We start from the raw sequence: 22,997 nt of genomic DNA, 5'->3' as shown, positions 1-22,997 counted from the left end.
AGTGCTCCTTGGCCGTTCAAAATTTCTCTGTTGAAAAGTCTGATTACCTTTGTACCCCATTTTAAAATTGGGTTATTTGTGTTGTTGGTGTCTAATTTCTTGAGTCCTTTACATATTTTGGATATGAGCCTTCTGTTGGATGTAGTGTTGGTGAAGGTTTTTCCCAATCTGTAGAGTGCTGTTTTACCCTATTGGTAGTGTCCTTTGCCTTACAGTAGTTTTTCAGTTTAAGGAGGTCCCATTTCGTTGTATCTCATAAATTTTAAAACATTATATTTTCATTTCATTCAATTACAAAAAAAAAGAATTTTACTTTTGGTTTCTATCCTGACCTATTTTTCTTTCTGTAGTGAGTCATTCAGTTTCCCTGAATTTACAAGCTTGCTGTTGTTTCTGTTGTTGTGTTCCACGCCCCTTTTCAAGTCCCCTTTGCCCTCGAAAGAGACACGTGAGGCAGTGTTCGGGTAGTTACTACTTTATTCTTGTATCAGCAGAAGCGGAAAGACCCTAAGCCCGGGAAAGGCACTGCTATATATACCCTAGAGTGGCATGTTCACTTCTGATTGTCTGTTTACTCATCACCCCATATTACACCCCAGGATGGGCAGTGACTTTGGTGCACTTTTGCCTTTTGCACCTGCGCAGTTAGTTGTTTACTTGTGGGAGGACAGAGTGCCCGCGCCATCTTGTAATGGCGAATGTTGTCACACTCACCACGGCTCCTAACATCTCCCTCTATCAATTTTATTAAGATGGAACAGCCTATTGCCTATCAAGTGCAGCACCAACTCAGTGAGGGAAAGCAGAGGCCTGATCCCCTGTGCAAAATGAGATATTGTAATGAGTTTTTTCTCTTGTTGTCGTGCAATGAGTAATGCTTCCCATACCCATCTCGATGCCTTTTGACGGGGAAAGGGAGCCTCCACCCTGGGGTGCCACCAGGGGAGGAGGTTTCTTGGCATCAAACCTTTGTGCAATCAGGCATACTTTCGGGAAATCTATCCACACTCGTGGAACATTCCCTGTCGAGTACCCACTCACAAACACCTCTAAATATTTAGGTACCACAGTTATTCAGGCAAGGGCTGGCTAGACTTAGACCTCTCATTGGCCCAGTGCAATGGGCTGAACCCTTGGGGTGCATCGACTGAGGGTCTCAGTCATCAGATACTTTCTTAGCCTAGATAGCCAAATTTCAGGGGGAGATGCTTGTTCAAGGCTACGAGTGCTTGGGCAATAGCTACCTTGTCACGTTTTTGTTGGGCTCTGAGCTTACAGACCAACCATAACATGAAAACTAATCCACAACATAGGGCTGCACCAAACAGGCCTATCCCCACCCTTTAAGAAAGAAGGAAAAGGCAGAGGTAAGCCAAGAAGTAAAATCGCCAGGGGTAACGGGGTCCACCCATGTTCCATTAAGGCTCGAAATCTGGATCTGCAATTGCTGCTGCACCTGGTCCAGCTCCCCAGCCCAATTCCCTTTTAAATAAGCAGAAAGACTATGGCTTTGAATAAATGTATCATTCATAAATCTCAGAGGTGTAATACCTAGATGTGGGGTTGCTGACATGCAGCTCATTTGAACCACATCCGTGAGCTGCTCCACATGGGTTTGGAGCAAATCAACTCTCTGATTGACCAACAGAATGTCTGATGTCAGGTATGCATCCACTTTCTGTAGGATGGTCAAAGCCTCAGAAGTCTTTTCTGAAATTTGATTAACAACAGTAGCTGCTGTAACCTGATCAGCCAAGGCTATGCCGGCTGTCACAGCTGCAGCTGCAGAGATGGTAATAGCAGTGATAATGGCTGCAGTAATGCCAAAGTCTCTTTTATGTCTCAATAATGATGTAGTAGGGAAAGTTTCAGGATCAGCTTCTACTGGGATGGGCACAAAGGTAGGCACGTGCACAACCAAGGCTAGGTCTAGTGATCCATTCCAGCATTGTGCCAAAAGGCATGTAACATTCTTACAATCCAAGATATCAGAATTATTTTGAAAGTTGGATAACATAAAGAAAAATGGGGGGTCCACACACACCGACACCGGTTGTGCAGATGCATTCCTAAACACCTTATTAATTTTAATGTTATTCCGGGCGGTGGTGGCGCACGCCTTTAATCCCAGCACTTGGGAGGCAGAGGCAGGTGGATTTCTGAGTTCGAGGCCAACCTGGTCTACAGAGTGAGTTCCAGGACAGCCCGGGCTATACAGAGAAACCCTGTCTCGAAAAACCAAAAAAAAAAAAAAAAAAAAAATTTAATGTTATTCAAATGGCTAGAGATATTAGATTGTGTAGCTGAAACATTTTGTACTTCATGAAATATACCATTCAACGAGACAAAGGCAGATACACCTTTTTTAACATTCTAAACAGTGGCTACAACACATAATTTAATTGTGTTGAAGCAGGGTAAACTCAAGAAAATACACATATGATTTAATTACATATACTGTCTTCTCAATAGATGAGGCATCTGTAAATAAAGTAAATATAGCAAACATCTTTTCTATGGTCTGCATGCATAGTAAATTTTAGGAAATATAAAAGCATGTATAGAGAAAAACTGTAACATATGATTATCAAATTTGTCTAAAATGTTTGTCATGTAATAGGCCAAATTTAATAATTCAATAACCAATTTAATTGTTGTGTGGAATAAAGAATAAACCTTTTATCTAAAATGTTTTTAGGATTTTATCATATAAACTTTATTTGTAAATGAAGAAAGACAAATCCATATTAATGGTTTCTTTTGTCAAAGGGCTGTTGTGGACATATGGGTAGTAATAACACAAACAGCCAACAATTTATCATAGTCCATATAATTTATCTGTTGATAACCAACAGCTTATATTATTTTCAGCAAAGCTATCTCTCCTTTATAGTTAATTGTCAAGGGGAATTAGGACTTGCATCCCTTTGAAAATATCAAACAGAGGTTTAAATCCTCCTATGGTAAGCTTAAGATGAGGTTTTAGCCAATTAATATCTCTAAACAACTTTTAAAAATCACTAAGAGCAAATTAAGATTAAAAGTAAACCATTTTCTTTTTGCATGTACACTCACAAGCCAGAAGATGGCGTTAGATCCCCACCATAAATGGTTGTGAGCCACCATGTGGTTGCTGGGAGTTCAGCTTTTATATTTTAAATTAAGTCTAGCCTTTAATGGCTGAGCCATCTCTCTAGCCCCAACTATCTATTTTTATTAGAATTTTCTGTGTCACAATCTGATTAGGATATAACTGAGGTCTCAAATATTGAAAGACACTGTCTTTGAATCTTTTTTGGAGCAACAAGTACTCTAAAAAATTTTTTTTAAAGCTCGTTATATTGGAGCAAAGGCTTGCGGAACAAACTTCTTTAGAGAAATCCACTAATAAAGTATCACACAATGAATAATATACACTAAAAGATTTAACCTCTTAATTTTTTGTATTAAAGCAACAACAATATTTATATACATAAAATGTAAAACAATTAACCATTTTCTGAAGCAATTATTTCTAACAAATATCGCTTCATGGGCTCTTAAAAATTATGAATAAATTTATTGACTGTAAACCTCTCACCTTTACCAGAAATGTAAAGGGATGGTATAAAAACATCTTTTATATCTATAATAATTCTATAAGCATTTACTGAAATGGCAGCTGGAGTAGGCAAGTTAGGCTGTATAAATCTTAAATTTGAACTTTATTTTGGATTAATTTAATAACCAATCTTTTTTAGTCCAATGGATATATCAGATAAAAGCCAACCTTATTCTCTAATAATTGTTACATATATTAGAGGAATCCAAAGCATCTCATTTTTAACAACTTTGAATATAAAGAAATTAAAACAATTTGAACAATATTTTATCAGCAGGTACAGTTATACTCATGGAGGGAAGTAGGCATAATTTTAATGTCTCCAGCATAATCATAACTTTTAGCCCACAGACTGTTGTAAAGTCTTTTGGTCTTAGATTTATCCCTCTTCTCACAAGAAACAATGAAGACAAAAGACGAATTCTGGTAAGCACATTTCTAGGACCAGGTGGTAAAGACCCAGAACAAAAGGAGCTTTTGGCACCTGAGCTGCAGATCTCAGTCTGCATTGTCTTAATTCAAAAGTAAATACGCTTAACCTCACTCTGGCCTGTTCTCTGAGGCTTGGCTAGGCCTGAACTGTGTGATTTTGACTTTAACTTTAACTTTAACTTTAAACCTTAAATTTAAGCTGTAAACTTTAAAGACACGTGTTGTATCTTTTCTCTATAAACATAGGCAAATCAGAAATTTTCAAACTCTCGGTTGAACTACCAACTGTAGCCAATGGAATATTGGCAGTTTAACTATGTTTTTAAGCCTCTTTTGTAATATTAGAGTATAACCATATTTTCGAGAAACAAAACCAATCTTTAACGATGTAAGCAATCTATTTTCTCTAAAATCAACACCAAGTAGATTACCTTTATGCTATAAAGTTTTGCTGCCACAAAACAAAGTGTAAAATTTAATGGAAAACTTGTAGCATTATATAACTCAGGCTGCTGGCGGGTGCAACCAAGTAACACTCAATAGCTGTAAACAATGGCAGCACTGCAGAATTTGAATATACTGGTATGGGAACAGGCCAAGATCTAACTATGGCCCATAGTGGTATACTTATCCCCAAATCGAACATCAGTATCAGAAGAATCAGAGCCGTAATCTTGCAATCTAGCTTCATTCTTCACAATCTGCACCAGCCACGTAGGGACCTAAATTGGATTGTCTTCACCTGTGGAATAAGCACAAACAGCTCCCCTCCCCGGGCCGCAACAGGCTCTCAGCCAGTCTTGTAGCCTCTTGTTCCTACGAGGGACAATGGCTGCACGGCATTCAGCTGTGGTATTTTCAAAGACCATTTGTTCTATCACTGGCATTGCTTGCTCTGGTTCCCCAAAGATTCTGCCATAAAGGAGGGTCTTTTTTTCCTCCACTCTCTCTCCACCAATCGGTGGAGGGACCTTAACCTTAACAGGCTCTGCAGTAGCCCTTGTTTTTTTGAGTACTCTTTTCTTTCTCCAGGCTCTTTGGCCTTATCTGTTTCTCCAGTCTCTTTGGCCTGATCTCCAGGCTCTTTGGCCTGATCTCCAGGCTCTTTGGCCTGATCTCCAGGCTCCTTGGCCTGATGCCGGCTAACACACTCTGGTTCTGATAGCCTGGAGCAGACCTCTCTTGAAACCTCTTGACTTGCCCTAATAGCTGTGCTGCGGGCTGGATCCTCACAACACAAATAAGCTAAAAGCGAAAACAACACAAGAAAGAGGCCAACTACTACAGCGGCGGCAATGGGTGAATATCCGCTCACAACCAAGGCTTCCACCCCAAGCATACCTCTCAGAGACGTACCTCTATCCTGTAATCTTTTAACCCGCCCCGAATCTCGGGGGGGTCTCCCGTGGCGCCTTGAAATTCCCGGGTTTCAGCCCCAGATTGTTCCGCGCCCCTTTTCGAGTCCCCTTTGCCCGCGAAAGAGACACGTGAGGCAGTGTTCGGGTAGTTACTACAGCGAGGCTTTATTCTTGTATCAGCAGAAGCGGAAAGACCCCAAGCCCGGGAAAGGCACTGCTATATGTACCCTAGAGTGGCATGTTCACTTCTGATTGTCTGTTTACTCATCACCCCATATACGCCCCAGGATGGGCAGTGACTTTGGCACTCTTTTGCCTTTTGCACCTGTGCAGTTAGTTGTTTACTTGTGGGAGCACAGGATGCCCACGCCATCTTGTAATGGCGAATGTTGTCACGCTCACCGCGGCTCCTAACATTGTTGGTTCTAGATTTAACTTGTGGTAGTTAGACATAATGTGTGTTGAGGCCTGAGCTACCCCATGTTTGGGGGCCAAAATGTCAGGGACTGCTCTATCAATGTTGCACCCACACTGTCAAAGCCTTGGGGGCTAAGTTGTTAGAGCCTGCACTGCCCCAAGCTGCTCCAGTCTTCAGGTCGGGGTTCAGCGAGAGAGACAGTAAGGATGGATGTGAAGAATGGAGACCAGACAGAGTGTGATTCAATCTCATTTATTCTTCAGTCTCTCTTCCTTGTCCAAGTCCCAAGTCTTGAGTTCCTAGTCCCTAATGCCTAGTGCCTCCAAGTTCCAAGTTACTTCTTCCAAATGGTAAGTGCCTAATACCTAATAATTAATTTTTTCTTCTGTCTGCCTCTCTCCTTTTATATGTCTCGCTTCTAAGCCATGCCTTTAAGTCACGCCTTTAAGTCATGCTCTTAAGTCTTGTCTCTAAATCTGATCTCTAAGTCACACCCTTAAGTCACACACCTTTAATTCTCACACACCCAAGGAAAAATCCTGGGTATCTAAAACAAGATGTTATCAGAGTGTGTTCAGCTGTTATAGGCTATTGTAAACAAGTCTGTTTTCAGGGTATATGGCTCAAGATGGCTGCAAGGATGATAGCCACCTTGTGTTGGCTCCCCACAGATGTGGACTGTCATTTTAATTATCTTGTATCTGTTGAGACTTATTTTGCATCTGAATATGTGGCCAAGTTTTAAAGACATTCCTTGAGGTACTGAGAAGAAGGTGTATTATTTTGTGTTTAGTTGAAATGTTCTGTAGATATGTTAGGTCTATGTGGCAAGTTTGTTCCAGCATTTCTCTGTTTAGTTTTTTGTCTAGATGATCTCTCCATTGGTGAGATTGGGGTATTGAAGGTTCCCACTCTCAATGTGTGAGGATCAATATGTTTCTTAATTATAGTTATAATAATGTTTTTAAATGAAGTTGTGTGCCTTTGTGTTGTGAGAACAAAACTTTAAAACACCCATATTGAAGCATATTGAAGTAATTTTAGAAATTCATGGTCAGCACAAGGACCACCTATGTTATGATAAAAATAGTTAGAATAATAACATTCAGGCCTGCCAGGAACAGGATGACCGAGAACAAAGGGACATGCCCCAGACAAGTCTAAACATGTCCAAGTGAGTAATGGGCCATCTGGTGTTTTTCCTTTCCCACTCTTCTGGGAAAGTCCAAAACTTCACGGTCACAAGGACATGTCTGGATACGTACTGGCACGTAGTTAAAAAATAACTAGACAGCTTGCCAACTCAACATCCTGCCTGTATGACTTAATTGCTAACCAATCATATGTAACCACGCTGGAATTCCCCACCTTCCCCAATCCCTGCCCATAAATACCCCTTGCCTTCTGGGCTCTTCATCGAACTTGCTTTCTCCTGTGTGAGATACAGTTCGATCCAAGGGCCCTCGCTATTAAACCTCCTCTGATTTTGCATCAAGAAGGTCTTCGTGTGTCATTGGGTGTGCGTTTATCCGGACTTGAGTGGGGGTCCCCTTGTGGGGGTCTTTCAGTGTTTAGTGCATAGATGTTAAGAATTGCAATGTTCTTTTTATGGATTATTTCTTTGATAAGTATAAAGTGTTTTTCCTTATCTCTTCTGATTAGCTTTGGTTTGAAGTCTATATTGTCAGCTAGTAAAATGACTTACTTCTCAGGTTCCCTTTCTTGAACTATCTTTTCCCACCCTCTTACTCGGAGATGAGATTGAAAAATCCCCGAGAGAGGAGTCCCTTACTCAAGTCTCGGGATGTCACAGCCACTCAATAGTTCACAAGACACCGATCTAGATGCAATCAGCAAGAGGTATATTTTGGGATCAACTGGCTGGTGATCAACTCATAACTCACTCAGGAGCAGAGTAATTGACAAGACAGCCTGGATTGGAGTGGTCTTCTATAGGAGAACCCACAAACTGGGAGTTGGGGGTGAAGGGGTAACTAAGGAAACATAACATAAAAACAGTGGAACGTCTCAAATAAGTCCCAACCTGTAATTCAGCCAGAGTCATGCAGAAACATCTTGTACACTCATCTTTTGCAAGAATGTAACCTTGTCCAACCATCTGTGCTTTGGGCTTTGGGCCTTCCCCACCCACAGGTGGGTTCTCTTCCCTGAGGTCTGAGGAATGTTAATCAGCCTCTCCCTTCCTCTCCTGAATGTTAATACAGCAAGTGTCCTCTGACTCAGGAATGATGTACCCCTCCCGGAATGTAGAATGTATCCCGGGGCAGAGAAGACCTAAAATCTCACATTTAGTTCTGCTTTCTTGGTGGAACTAGTGAACCTCCTAGCTTGCATTCTTTTGCTCAAGTCTAGGGCTCATTAAAACTTTCTATATTTTTCAAGGTCACCTTGACATGGAGGTGTGTTTATTCCATGTAGCCAAAGGTTGGATCCTGTTTTTGTACCCATTCTGTTAGTTTCTACTATGGAAAGAGAGATATCCATTAGTACTATTTGTAGATTCCTATTTCTCTCTCCCCCCCAACCCACACTTTGTTTGTTTCTTGAATGTGCTTAATCTCACTAGGTTGGCATTATTCTTCTACTGCTTTCTGTAGAACTGGATTTGTAGATAGATATTATTTAACTTTGGTTTTAACATGGAATTTCTCATTTTCTTCATCTGTGGTGATTACAAGTCTTGCTGAGTATAGTAGTCTTGGCTGGCTTTTGTGGACTCTTGGGTTCTATAGAACATATTTCCTGAATCTTCTGGTATTTAGAATCTCCACTGGAAAATTTAGGTATAAGTCTAAACAGTCTACCTCTATATGTTACTTGGTCTTTTCACCTGCAGCTTTTAATATTTTTTTGTTGTTGTTCTGTATACTTAGTGTTTTGATTCTCTTCTGAAAGAAATTTCTTTTCTGTTTCAGAGTATTTGGAGGTATATATGGTTCTTGTACCTTGATAAGCATCTCTTTCTTTATGTTAGTTATACTTTCTTCTCTAATTTTGTTTAAAATACCTTCATGCTTTTGACCTGGGTTTCTTTTTCCTCTATTTCTGTTCTTACATTTAGTCTTTTCATGGCGTCCTAGATGTTGAAGTTAGTTCCTGGCTCTTCCTCCCAGTCCCATGCTCCCAGAAGTAAGTCTCAGACTCAAAATATATTTACAAATACCTTGGCCTTATTGGTAGGCTCTTCTCTGATTAGATATAACTAAAATAGCCCATTTATTCTAGACTACATTCTGCCACGTGGCTGGTTACCTGTGTTCAGGTACCATGGGTTGGCCTCATCAATATTCCTGTCAAATCTCCTGCCTGACTATCCCAGAATCTTTTCTCACTCCCAGATGTCCCATCTCTATTTACTGGCTAAGGCATAGGCATTGGTTTTTAAATTGACAATTCCTGTATCCATAGAATACCCAAGATATTCTCTCTACACCTAGATTTTCTTGATATTTTTTAACCAAGTTTTTTTTAGATTTAACATTTGTTTTGACTGGAGTGTCTATTACTTCTATCATGCCTTCTATGCCTGTGGCTCTTTCTTCAATCTCTTTTATTCTGTTGGAAAATCTTTTCTATGTGGTTTCATTGGAGTTCCTAAATTTCTTTTTTCTAGATTTCCCACAGTTTATGTTTTCTTTACTGATTCTACTTCTATGTTTATGTCTTGACCTGTCTTGTGTTTTCTCACTGTTTGTGTTTTCATTGATTCCTTTCATTAAAGGAATTATTTATTCATTTTCTTTTAAAGTAACTCTGTAATATATATAAAGAATTTTTCACTGTCTTTGTCTTGTGCTTCAGGTATGTTGCAATTCTCTGTGCCTACTGTGGGAAGGATGCTTGGCTCTAGTGGAGCTGCTATTGACTGTGTTTTTACAATGGTGTCTGGGAATCTACGTTTTGAAAGAGTGAAGTTCTAGGTGCTGATATCTGGTCTTTTCTTTGTTGGGTGGGTGTTTTGCTCCTTGGTTTCTGTTGCTGTTTATGTGTTTTAGGTGAGTGTATCAGTTGCCTTGTAACTTGTAGGAAATTCTTTTAGGATCTTGCTGGTCGAGGTCACTAAAGTTTTCCTGGTAAAATGTGTTTCTAGGTATGGGCAGCTAACACTTAAGAATATGGATGGGCTTAGATTGGGAGAAGGGGGACAAAAAGGGTTCTACAAGTGGAAGAAAAGCAAGGTCTTCTATTAGGATCTGCTTAGTCCCCCGTCAATGAGGACAGAGAAGTTGAGGTTGTGGTAGGTAGTCTGCAACATAGATAGTGATGAGACTTGGGGATTACATATGGAAGTGAGAAGACAAAGTGAAATCCTAAAGCTCACCCACCTGCTTTGCTGGCTGTCTTAGTTAAGATTCTACTGCTGTGAACAGACACCATGACCAAGGCAAGTCTTATAAAAGACAACATTTGATTGGGCCTGGCTTACAGTGTCAGAGGTTCAGTCTAGTATAACCAATGCAGGAACATGGAAGTATCCAGGCAGGCATGGTACAGGAGGAGCTGAGAGTTCTACATTTCCATCTGAAGGTGGCTAGTGGGGGAGCTGAGAGTTCTACATCTTCATCTGAAGGCAGCTAGTGGAAGACTGACTTCCAGGCAGCTAGGATGAGGGAGTGTCTTAAGCCTACACCCACAGTGAAACAACTACTCCAATAAGGCCACGCCTCCTAATAGTGCCACTCCCTGAGACAAGCATAGTCAAACCATCACATGGCCTACTTACTCTCAGGCTTGGCTGTCTTGTTTCCCAGAAAATGCCTACTGGAGTTGGGGTCTGGAATAAAGGGATGAGTTGGGGAAAAGGAAATTTTGAGGAACAAAGCTTTGGGATCCACTGAAGTTGGGATTGGAGAGGATGGGGAGGCTGCAAAAGGTAGTCTGCTTCAATTCTGGGAGAGCAGATTTGAAGGACAGAAAAGAAAGATGAAAGTCTACAGTTAAGCTACCAGCTTCCATGGTTGAAGTGGCCTGCATGTTCCCAGGTAGTGCCTGCTAGATTCTGGGCCTGGAATGGAGAAGAGCTTTGGGAAGGAGGTTTGAAAGGAACGCTGGAGATGGATAGTAGATAAGGAGGTGGACAGGCTGCAGTATGTGGTCAGCTGCAAATCTGGGTGTGAGACTGGGGGGTAAATTTGGAGGAAACAAGAAAGTAAAGAAGATGTAAGTTTAGCCTACCTGCATCCAGGCCAAAGTGGAAATGGGTTCAGAGAGATATGTGTTCTACTACAAGATCTTTATCCTTAGAAAGTGACAAAAAAATGTATGTAATATTTTAGAAGTCATATATGAATAATGTTTAGTGTCTGCATTATTACTGATGCACAGACTAGAAGTTACTAGACCAAGGATGATTAGATTAATTTCTGAATTTTATTTATGATTGGTTATCTGGATTACAAAATCACATTAAGTTTAGGTAGAATCCATATGTGTGCCTAGTGTGGAATAGTATAACCACACAGAATACTTTGTTGAAAGCTGAAAGGTCAGTGTGTGAAATTATTTCTGCTGATAATGGATGATGAAGACAATGTGCCATGCATTTGCATGGACTCTGAGTGGAATGGATATGTATAATTCTTTTAACCTCATTTCTTACTTTGGATCCATGATGAAATCCACATAGGAGATTTCAAATGGCTTTCTGACACCAGCCTGGGACCAAGTATCCCCAGAACATCTGTGCCATAAAAGTAAATGAAATCACTTCCCTAAGGCAAAAATGGATAATCTTAAAAACATGTTTTCCATCTTATGGTTCACATTCACCTCAAATGCAAAGTTCTCAGGCCAATTGTTCTGTATTCCTCTAAGGATAGTTGGACAGAGTCAGAAGAAAGAACCTGGGGGAGTGTGTGGTGATACAGAATTGACAAAACGCACAGGCATTTTGAGTTGCCTCTCTCATGAGCAATAGTAATAAAAATAGACACATGTGTGTACATGACTAAATGATTGGAGTGTGTCCATGGGGTTGCACATGGAACCTCCATTTAGGCTTACTGAATGGCAGACATGGAAAAGATATACACTTTGATTGTTTTCTTCCTGCTGCTGAGACTTTCTTTCATCTTGTGCAGTTTTCCTGAAGCCAGTTGCTTTTGGAGAATAAATCACAATGAAAATGTTGAGGGCAACATGAGGAAGGACTGTGGTTTCATCCTTTTCACAATACCTGGACATCTAGTGGAAGATTACTTCAGGGTGCTGCTGGATTTTCCGTGAGTGCTTCAGTTGTGTGTTCATGCTTCTGTTACTGTGTTCTGTTCTGTACCTGGGAAGACTGGCATTGTGTGGCTTTCCTCTTTTGCCACGTATACCACCTTAGGAAATATTCTAAATTAAATTCATCTTTTTTTCCCTCTTTGAAGTGAATAAGTTTATTTTCTTTCCTTCTTATAGACTTTCATTATAAAGATGGGATGTAAGAGAGATAGCACTCTCCATCTTTCTTCTATGTAGATTACCCCCTTTCTTGAGAGTTGCCATTGTATGGGTGGGGTACTATTGTCTCACTTAAAAACACAATTCAAACCACTGGAATTAGTTAGCATTAGAAGGCTGCAACAAAGTGTTTGTTCACCTGTCTGACATAGCATGAAATGCAGAAATCCTGAAAAAGGATCTAATTTACATCTGTTTTTCCCTTTGGATAGATGTATCCATATATATTACATATTCTTTCAGACAATTTGTATCCCAGGACATTCTGCCATCTATGTTCCATGGCTTCTGGAGATGAAATTCACTGTAGTTATGACAGAACTATACACTGTAATATATACATGGCTTTTGTTTTCATTTTATTGTCCCTAGCCTGTAATATCACAATCACACATTTGTGGTATTCTCAGTTTCAAGTATTTATTTGGTGAATATTCAACCTAAAAAATTAAATAATTATATGACGACAAAGAGTGGGACAGAAACTGAAAGAGGGGTTATCTGGAGACCATTCCACCTGGGCATCCATTACATGTGCAGTCACCAAAGATAGACACTGATGTGGATGTCAGGAAGTGCATGCTGACAGGAGCCTGATATAGCTGTCTCCCTAGAGGTCTGCCAGAGCCTGACATATACAGAGGCACTGAACTGATCAAGGGGCTCCATTGATCAGGAAGGACTGATCAAAGGAAGGATTTAGAGGGAAGACTGAAGGAGCTGAAAGGGTTTGTGGCCCCATGAGGAGAGCAACAATACCAACCAACCAGAGCTCCTAGGGTCTAAACCACCAGCCTGGGAGTGCATGGCTCCATGGCTCCAGCTATGTATGTAGGGGAGGATGGCCTTGTTGGGCATAGGTGGAAGATCAGGTCCTTGGTCCCATGAAGGCTGGATGCCCCAGTGTGAAGGTAGGGAGGAGGGAGTGGGAGGGTGGGTGAGTGAGGGCACATCCTCATAGAAACAGGAGGAGGAAGGATGGTATAGGGGGTTCCTGGGTGTGTGGGGGAAATGGGGAAAGGGGATAACATCTGAAATGTAAATAAAATATGTAATAAAAATATAAAAAAAAATAATTTACAGTCAATAGATTCCAGCTGAATAATTGTAGTTCTGATAAAACATGATGTCAGTGAAAGAAGTCACAGCTCCCCTTTGAGTATCTTATATCAAAGATGTTACTATCGGTAGGTGCTAACATTTAGAGCAAAAATGAATGTTATAAGTTGTACTATCTTTTTCACTACTGAATATTCTTACAGTATTAATTTTAAAAAATGTTTTCATTTTATTAATTCTTTCACTTATAATACATTTAATTTTCTTCTTTTGGTGATTTTAAATACTGCAGATGCAAATTTTGTACATTTTTTATTGTATATATTTTGATTCTGATGGATGCTATAAGCATTTTTCATGCCAGGTTTGAAGGATGTCCCTTTTACTTATTTCAGTCCTATTCTCTAAGCACAAAGGTGGATAATTTTCTTAAAGATGCATATTGTATGGGGTAATATAATCTGTTTACTAAAGGTGTTATGGTATATCTTATCCCTCTGAAGGAGATTTTCTGTTCATCTCTGAATGCACCATGGGCAATATATACAGAGAAACAGCAGATCTGAGATGTCTTGGTCAGCTGATAAATTAACATAGAGAGTCAATGGGAGACTGTGGTTAGTTAGAACTGACAAGTTTCATGGCCAATTTACCCAATTTAGACATCATTTAAAAGATAGCAAGTGATAATTAAAGTGTATATATTTAGAGTGGAAAATTTCATATTGTTTGTGGCTATATCTTTGGAAGCAAACATGTATAATAGCTTTGATAATTCCCATATGTCTTCTTTCTGTATTGAATCTCAATTCCCTTCTGCAAGGATGCAGAACGTGTTTACTTTAAATATTCCTTTGAATCAGTTACCTGTTATGACTGGTAGGCATACTGTTTTAAAATTTTTAACTTACATCTTGTAAAAGTATTTTTTATTCTCCTGTTGTAATTGTCTCACAGGCTTAATGCCTCTGTCAGCTCACCTAGGCCTAGTCCTGGATGCTGCTAGTTTTTGTACAATCTAATATAATCCTGGAATATTTTAGCCTCTGATATTGCTGCTGGATAGGCTCACCTTTCTTATAATTTCTGAACTCTAGCTGGCTGGTCAACTTAGCTGTTCTGGCTCAAAGTCCTCTCCAGCCTGATTCATTCAATCTGGCTTCTCTCTCAGCCTCTGACTGTTTGCTCTGCTTGGCCTCAAAGTAACTCTGGCTATCTGTTATAATCTTCTGGCTCCTTTTCGTTCTCTGACACATTTTGCCTTACCTGTGCCTAGCTTTCTCTCTCTCTCTCTCTGCAGTCTTGTCTCTGTACAACTGTCTCTTTAAAACTACTTTTTCTCCTTTTTCCTTCCATTGCTTTATTTCTTTTTTTAAAAAAGATTATTTTATTTATTGTCATTTCAAATGTTATCCCTTTCCTGGTTTCCTCTGTTCAAAACCCCTATCCCATTCCCACTCCCCCTGCTTCTATGAGGGTGCTGCCCCATTCACCCACTCCAGCCTCACTGCCCTAGCATTCTCCTACACCGGGGCATCGAGCCTTCACAGGACAAAGGGCTTCCCCTCCAACTGATGCCAGATAAGGCCATCCTCTGCTACATATGCAGCTGGAGCCATGAGTCCATCCATGTGTCTTCTTTGGTTGGTGGTTTCTTCCCTAGGAGCTCTGGAAGGTTTAGTTGGTTGAGTTGCAAACCACTTCAGCTCCTTCAGTTGTTCTCCTCACTTCACCATTGGTGTTCCCTTGCTCAGTCCAATGGTTGGCTGCAAGCCCGGGCATCTGTATTGGTCAGGCTCTGGCAGAGCCACTCAGGAGACAGCTATATAAGGCTCCTTTCAGCAAGTACTTCTTGGCATCTCTAATAGTGCCTGGGTTTGCTGGCTGCATATGGAATGAATCCCCAGGTGGTGCAGTCTCTGGATGGCCTTTCCTTCAGCCTCTGCTCCAGTCTTTGTCTCTGTATTTCCTTTAGACAGGAGCAATTCTGGGTTAAAATTTTGTAGAGGAGTGGGTGGCCCATCCCTCTACCTTGGGGCAATGCCTACCCTCTGGATATGGTCTCTAGAGGTTCTCTCTCACCTTTACTGGGTATTTCAGCTAATGTCATCCCTGTTGGGTCCTGGGAGCCTTTTGCTTTGCTGGAATCTGAGACTTTCTGGTGGCTCCCTAAATTCTCCATCCCCCATTGCTAAGCAGCTCTGTTCAGTTTCCTGAACCTTTGTACAACTCCCCCCATCTCCTCCCATACTAGATACTGTCTCCCGCTTTTCTCACCCCCTCCTCTCTTCCTCCCGATCTTCCTCTACTCTCTACCTCCTGAGATTATTTTGTTCCCCCTTCTAAGTAGGAATGAAGCACCCACACTTTGGTCTTCCTTCTTCTTGAGCTTTATGTGCTCTGTGAGTTTTATTGAGGGTATTCTAAGATTTTTGCCTAATATCCACTTATCAGTGAGTGTATACCATGTGTGTTCTTTTGTTGTTGGGTTACCTCACTCAGGATGATATTTTCTAGTTCCATCCATTTGCCTGCAAATTTCATGAAGTCGTTGTTTTTAATAGCTAGAATACTCCATTGTGTAAATATACCACATTTTCTGTACTTTTCCTATATACCAACATCTGAATTGTTTCTAGCTTCTGACTATTATAAATAAGGCTGTTTTGAACATATTGGAGCATGTGCCCTTGTTATATGTTGGAGCATCTTTTGGGTATATGCCCAGGAGTGGTATAGCTGGGTCCTCAGGTAGTACTATGATTAATTTTCTGAGAACCTGCCAGACTGATTTCCAGAGTGTTTGTGACCACCTTGCAATCCCACTAGTAGTGGAGGAGTATTCCTCTTTCTCTATATCCTCACTAGTATCTGCTGTCATCTAAGTTTTTGATCTTAGCCATTCTGACTGGTATGAGTTGGAATCTCAAGGTTGTTTTGATTTGCATTTCCTGATGACTAAGGATGTTGAACATTTCATTTCTTTTTTTTTAATTGATTGTAAGTACCTAAATAGAAATATTTTTTCTTTTATTGGATATTTTATGTTTTCACCTTTCAAATGTTATCCCCTGTACTGGTTTTCCTTCTGTAAACCACCTATCCCATCCCCATCCCTCTGCTTCTATGAGAGTGCTTTCCCATGAACCCACTCACCCATTCCATAGAGAAAGGACTGAAAGGATCTGAAGGGGTTTGCAACCCTATAGGAAGAACAACATTATCAACCAAACCCCTCAGAGGTCCAAGGGACCAAACCACCAACCAAAGAGTTAACATTTCTTTAGGTGCTTCTCAGCCATTCAAGATTCCTCAGTTGAGAATTCTTTATTTAGCTTTATATGGCATTTTAAAATAGAATTATTTGGTTCTCTGGAGTCTAACTTCTTGAGTTCTTTGTATATATTGGATATTAGCCTCTATTGAATGTAGGATTGGTAAAAAATTTTCCAATCTGTTGGTTGCCATTTTGTCCTATTGATGGTGTCATTTGCCTACAGAAGTTTTTCAGTTTTATGAGGTCCCATTTGTTGATTCATGATCTCAGCACATAAGCCATTGATTCTCTGTGTTTTTAGCTCCTTTGTCAAAGATCAAGTGACCATAGGTCTGTGGGTTTATATCTGGTTCTTCAATTCTATTCCATTGATCTACCTGCCTGTCTCTGTACCCAAGTCATGTAGTTTTGGTTTTGGTTTTGGTTTTGGTTTTGGTTTTGTTTGTTTTGGTTTTTTGTTTTTATCACAATTGCTCTGTAATACAGCTTGAGGTCAGGGATGGTGATTCCCCCAGAAGTTCTTTTATTGTTGAGAATAGTTTTCACTATCCTGGGTTTTTTTGTTATTCCAAATGAATTTGAGAGTTAGAAAGAGCTTTCTAACTCTATGAAGAATTGATTTGGAATTTAGATGGGGATTGCATTGAATCTGTAGATTGCTTTCCACAAAATGCCCAGTTTTACTATATTAATCCTACCAATCCATGAGCATGTGAAATTTTTTCGTCTTCTGAGGTTTTCTTTCTTCAGGGACTTGAAGTTTTTGTCATACAGATCTTCCACTTGCTTTGTTAAAATAACACCATATTATTTGTGACTATTGTGAAGGGTGTCATTTCCCTAATTTCTTTCTCAGCCCATTTATTTTTTGAGTAGAGGAAGGCTACTGACTTGTTTTAGTTAATTTTATATTCAGTCACTTTGCTGAAGTTGTTTATCAGGTTTAGGAGTTCTCTGGTGGAATTTTTGGGGTCACTTAAGTATACTATCATATCATCTGCAAATAGTGATATTTTGACCCATTCCTTTCCATTTTGTATCCTTTGACTACCTTTTGGTGTCTAATTGCCCTGGCTAGAACTTTGAGTCCTATATTGAATATATAGAAAGAGAATGGGCAGCCTTGTCTAGTCCCTGATTTTGGTGGGATTGATTAAAATTTCTTTCCATTTAGTTTGGTGTTGGCTACTGGTTTACTGTATATTGATTTTACGATTTGCAGGTATGGGCCTTGAATTCCTGATCTTTCCAAGAGTTTTATCATAAAGGGGTGTTGAATATTGTCAAATCTTTTTTAAGTATTTAATGAGATGATCGTGTGTTTTTTTTTCTTTGAGTTTGTTTATATAGCAGATTACATTGATGGATTTTCATATATTCAACCATCCCTGCATTCCTGGCATGAAGTTTACTTGATTGTGATGAATGATCAATTTGATGTCTTTTTGGATTCAGTTGGCTAGAATTTTATTGTGTATTTTTGCATCGTTATTCATAAGGGAGATTGGTCTGATGTTTTCTTTCTTTGGTGGGTCTTTATGTGGTTTATGTGTAAGCATAATTGTGGCTTCATAGAACAAACTGTGTAGTGTTCCTTTTGTTTCTATATTGTGAAATAGTTTAAAGATATTTGGTATTATGTCTTCTTTGAAGGTCTGATAGAATTCTGCACTAAAATCATCTGGTTTTGGGCTTTTTTGGTCGGGCAACTTTTAATGACTGCTTCTATCTCATTAGGGGTTATGGAACTGTTTAGATGATTTGTGTTATCCTGATTTAATTTTGGTACCTGTTATCTGTCTACAATTAGGAATAATTATGCTCTAGTTGCATTTTGAGAGAAAAGTTTTATTTTAACAGGAAGGGTGAAGCTAGGTGATGAGAGAAAGAGAGAAGGGGGGGGGCATGGAGGCAGATGTTCACGTGTCTCCACCAGTCAAAGATAGTTTATATATCTAGGTTGGGTATTGGGTTGCACTTCTGATTGAGCATTACCAAACTTATAAAACCTTTGATTAACATTTTAAAAATGTATAAAAGCAAAAAAGAAAAGGGGGCATGGGATAGGGGTTTTCTAGGGAGGGGAAATGGGGAAAGAGGATGGCATCTGAAATGTAAATAAAATATAAAAAAAAAAAAGAAAAGTTTTCATTTGATCCAGATGTCCTAGTTTTGTTGAGTATAGTGTTTTGTAGTAGGATCTGATGATTTTTTTGAATTTCCTGTTTCTGTTGTTATGTCTGCCTTTTCAGTTCTGACTTTGTTAATTTGGATACTGTTTATGTGCCCTCTGTTTAATATGGCTAAGAGTTTATCTATCTTGTTTATTTTCTCAAAGAACTAGCTTTTGGGTTTTTGTATTCTTTGTATTATTTTCTTTGTTTCTAATTGGTTGATTTCAGCCCTGAGACTGATTATTTCCTGCCATCTATTCCTCTTGGGTGTGTTTGATTATTTTTTTCTAGACCTTTCAAGTGTTCTGTGAAGTTGCTAGTATAAGAATCTCACCAATCTGTTAAGAAGGCACTCAGTGTTATGAATTTTCCTTTTGGATGTGGAATTATTTATGTGTAATTCTCTCGTTTTAAGTTTGTTGTCAGATGTTAATTTTTTTGTGTTTTCTTGGATGTACTTACCCGCCTTTTTTTTCAGATTTCCTTCTAGTATTCTCTTTTTTTTTTCATTTTTTAATTGGATATTTTATTTACACTTCAGATGCCATCCCCTTTCCTTATCCCCCCCCTTAGAAAACCCCTATCCCATGCCCCCTTTTCCTTTTTGCACTTATACATTTTTTAAAATGTTAATTACAGGCTTTATAAGTTTGGAAATGCTCAGTAAGAGGTGTAACCCACTACCCAACCAAGATATATCAATTATCTTTGACTGGTGGAGATACGTGAACATCTGCCTCCCTGTCTCCCCACTCTATCTCTCTCTCATCACCTAGCTTCTCCTCTCCTTCTCCTCCTCTCCTTACTCCTTCTCTTCCTCTCAGTACTCCTCCCACCTTAGCTTCTCCTACATATCAACTTTCCTGTTAAAATAAAACTTTTCTCTCAAAATACAATTAGAGCATAATTATGCCAATTTGTACCAGTGAGGTACAAGATAGTCCTAATACCCAGTCCATCATTTTGTTGACTAACCAGAACCTCTGTCATCTATCCTAACTAAATCACTTAGTTCTGAACCTGGCTTTTTCCTTGGCTTTAGAATGAATGTCAGCTGAAGACCATCCACTCAAATCTTTTCTCTCAAGGTAAATAGCCAGGATTGACTATGAGGTTATAAGTTTTCAACCCTGTCAGAAATCCAGAATGACTGAGTTAACTATAATTGTGGGAAGCACAAAGCATAGCTTCTTAAACTTAGCCAATTTATGGAGACCGCTGAACACCTGGACATTCCCTCTACTACAAAACGTTGGAGCATCTGATCTTCCGCCTTCTGGCCCACGATCATCTGACAGACCTTAGTACTGCAGAATTATTAAGGGCTGACTACTCTGTCTAGGCAGATATAATCAGTTGACTATTCTGCAAGGGTGTCCTTTTCTGGACAGTAATTTGTCTGTAGATGGAAAGAGGCAATTCTTGTCTAGTGGCTGTCTCACCACAACTGGAGTAACTACAAAGATGCTCAATTTCTTCTTAAAATTCAATACAGGAAGCTGTCAGGAGCAGACAGGTCTCTAATCAACATGAACATTAATACAGAAATGTTTGTCACTTCAATTCTATGGACTTCTGACGTTTTGAAAACCAACTATTCATGTAAGGTAATCTGGACTGTTGTCTGTTAACTCCACTCAGCGATTTCTAAATAAAACATAGAAAACACCCTAACAATAAACTCCAAGCCATGAATTTGCTATAGTCCCTTAACTCACAGGCTAACCATCTCAAATCTGTTTTAAAAAAGTTAAAGGACTGGGTCTAAGCTTTGTATTCCTAAATGTGTTATACTGGTACAATGCCTATGAGAGTAACACTATTCATCTCACTTTTATATCAATAAGAAGCTCGTACCAATGAAAACCTTAAAATTTGTAATCAAAGTAAACTGGTACCATTTAAGAATTTATATCTTCATATCGATAATTGTACAGATTTCTACTAATAGGTTATGGCTATGCAATAAATCCTAGCTAGTCCTCTCTATTCCCACAAAACCTCTACTTTTCCCTAGAAAGACAGCCCAACATTTACCACCTTAGTCCCCAAGCCCAGGGAATCGGGGCGCTGACTCTTCATTAGCTTTTTCAAGCTGACTATGGGCGTTGAGATATTAGAAGAGGAGTGGGGGGGAAGAGTAAATTGATAAGCCTCTGATGCTGTGTCTTCACTGCCTCCAGATGGAATTCCAGGACCTCAGAGGTTTGAGCAGGTCTGCCCAGCTTGTTTGATGAGTAGATACACCAAGGCTGATCATTCTGCAATATATAATTCTCAAAACAAATTTTAGTATCAAGATAATTTTTAAGTGTTGTTTGTATCAGTGTTGTTTTGATTTGCATTTCCCTGATGACTAAGGATGTTGAGCATTTCTTAAAGTGCTTCTCGGCCATTCGTGTTTCCTCAGTTGAGAATTCTTTGTTTAGTTCTGTACCCCATTTTTAATGGGGTTATTTTGGTTTTTGGCGTCTAATTTCTTGAGTTCTTTGTATATATTTGATATTAGCCCTCTATCGGATCTAGGATTGGTAATGATCTTTTCCCAATTTGTTGGTTGCCATTTTGTCCTATTGACAGTGTCCTTTGCCTTACAGAAGCTTTGCAATTTGATGAGGTCCCATTTGTCGATTCTTGATCTTAGAGCATAAGCCATTGGTGTTCTGTTCAGGAATTTTTCCCCTGTGCCTAGGTATTCAAGGGTCTTCCCCAACTTCTCTTCTATTAGTTTCAGTGTATCTGGCTTTATGTGAAGGTCCATTATCCACTTGGACTTGAGCTTTGTACAAGGGGATAAGAATGGATTAATTTGCATTCTTCTACATGCTGACCTCCAGTTGAACCAGCACCATTTGTTGAAAATGCTGTCCTTTTTCCACTGGATGGTTTTAGCTCCCTTGTCAAAGATCAAGTGACCATAGGTGTGAGGGTTCATTTCTGAGTCTTCAATTCTATTCCATTGATCTTCCTGCCTGTCTCTGTACCAATACCATGCAGTTTTTATTACTACTGCTCTGTAGTACAGTTTGAGGTCAGGGACGGTGAATGCCCCAGAGGTTCTTTTATTGTTGAGAATAGTTCTCGCTATCCTAGGTTTTTTGTTATTCCAAATGAATTTGTAAATTGCTCTTTCTATCTCTATGAAGAATTGATTTGGAATTTTGATGGGGATTGCGTTGAATCTGTGGATTTCTTTTGGCAGGATAGCCATTTTTACTAAGTTAATCCTGCCAATCCAGGAGCATGGGAGATCTTTACATCTTCTGAGATCTTCAATTTCTTTCTTCACAGACTTGAAATTCTTGTCATACAGATCTTTCACTTGCTTGGTTAGATCCACTCCAGGATATTTTATATTATTTGTGGCTATTGTGAAGGGTATCATTTCCCTAATTTCTTTCTCAGCCTGTTTATCCTTTGAGTAGATGAAGGCTACTGATTTCTTTGAGTTGATTTTATATCCAGCCACTTTGCTGAAGTTGTTTATGAGGTTTAGGAGTTCTCTGGTGGAAGTTTTAGAGACATTTAAGTATACTATCATATCATCTGCAAATAGTGAAGTTTTGACTTTTTCTTTTCCTATTTGTATCCCTTTGACTTACTTTTGTTGTCTAATTGCTCTGGCTAGTACTTCCAGTACTATATTGAATAGGTAGGGTGAGAGTGGGCAGCCTTGTCTAGTCCCTGATCTTAGTGGGGATGCTTCAAGTTTCTCTCCATTTAGTTTGATGTTGGCTACTGGCTTGCTGTATATTGCTTTTACTATGTTTAGGTATGGGCCTTGAATTCCTGATCTTTCCAAGACTTTTAACATGAAGGGATGTTGAATTTTGTCAAATGCTTTCTCAGCATCTAGTGAGATGACCATGTGGTTTTTTTCTTTGAGTTTATTTATGTAGTGGATTACATTGATGGATTTCCGAATATATTTTGAACAATCCCTGCGTTCCTGGGATAAAGCTTACTTGATCATGATGGATAATTGTTTTGATGTGTTGTTGGATACGGTTTGTGAGAATTTTATTGAGTATTTTTGCATCAATATTCATAAGAGAGATTGGTCTGTAGTTCTCTTTCTTTGTTGGGTCTTTTTGAGGTTTAGGTACGAGAATAATTGTAGCTTCATAGAACGAATTGGTTAGTGTTCCTTCTGTTTCTATTCGATGGAATAGCTTGAAGAGGATTGGTATTAGGTCTTCCTTGAAGGTCTGAT

At 39.4% G+C, this 22,997-nt stretch overlaps 1 protein-coding gene and 1 pseudogene across 1 annotated transcript in view; one reads left to right on the top strand and one right to left on the bottom strand.

The window, feature by feature from the left end:
- The window catches only part of LOC143436478 (RNA-binding protein with multiple splicing 2-like), a 98,707-nt pseudogene that overhangs the window by 45,878 nt on the left and 29,832 nt on the right, over positions 1-22,997 (bottom strand).
- The window catches only part of LOC143435970 (vomeronasal type-2 receptor 116-like), a 30,472-nt gene continuing 19,311 nt past the window's right edge, over positions 11,837-22,997 (top strand). The window contains exon 1 of the mRNA XM_076919764.1: positions 11,837-12,051. Within this exon, the coding sequence (XP_076775879.1) occupies positions 11,837-12,051 (215 nt within the window). The remainder of the gene's footprint in view (positions 12,052-22,997) is intronic.

Source organism: Arvicanthis niloticus, chromosome 22 (assembly GCF_011762505.2).
Source record: "Arvicanthis niloticus isolate mArvNil1 chromosome 22, mArvNil1.pat.X, whole genome shotgun sequence".
In the NCBI taxonomy this organism is placed as follows: Eukaryota; Metazoa; Chordata; class Mammalia; order Rodentia; family Muridae; genus Arvicanthis; species Arvicanthis niloticus.
The sequence above is the reverse complement of the archived record's forward strand: the minus strand, read 5'-3'. Positions and strand labels throughout refer to the sequence as shown.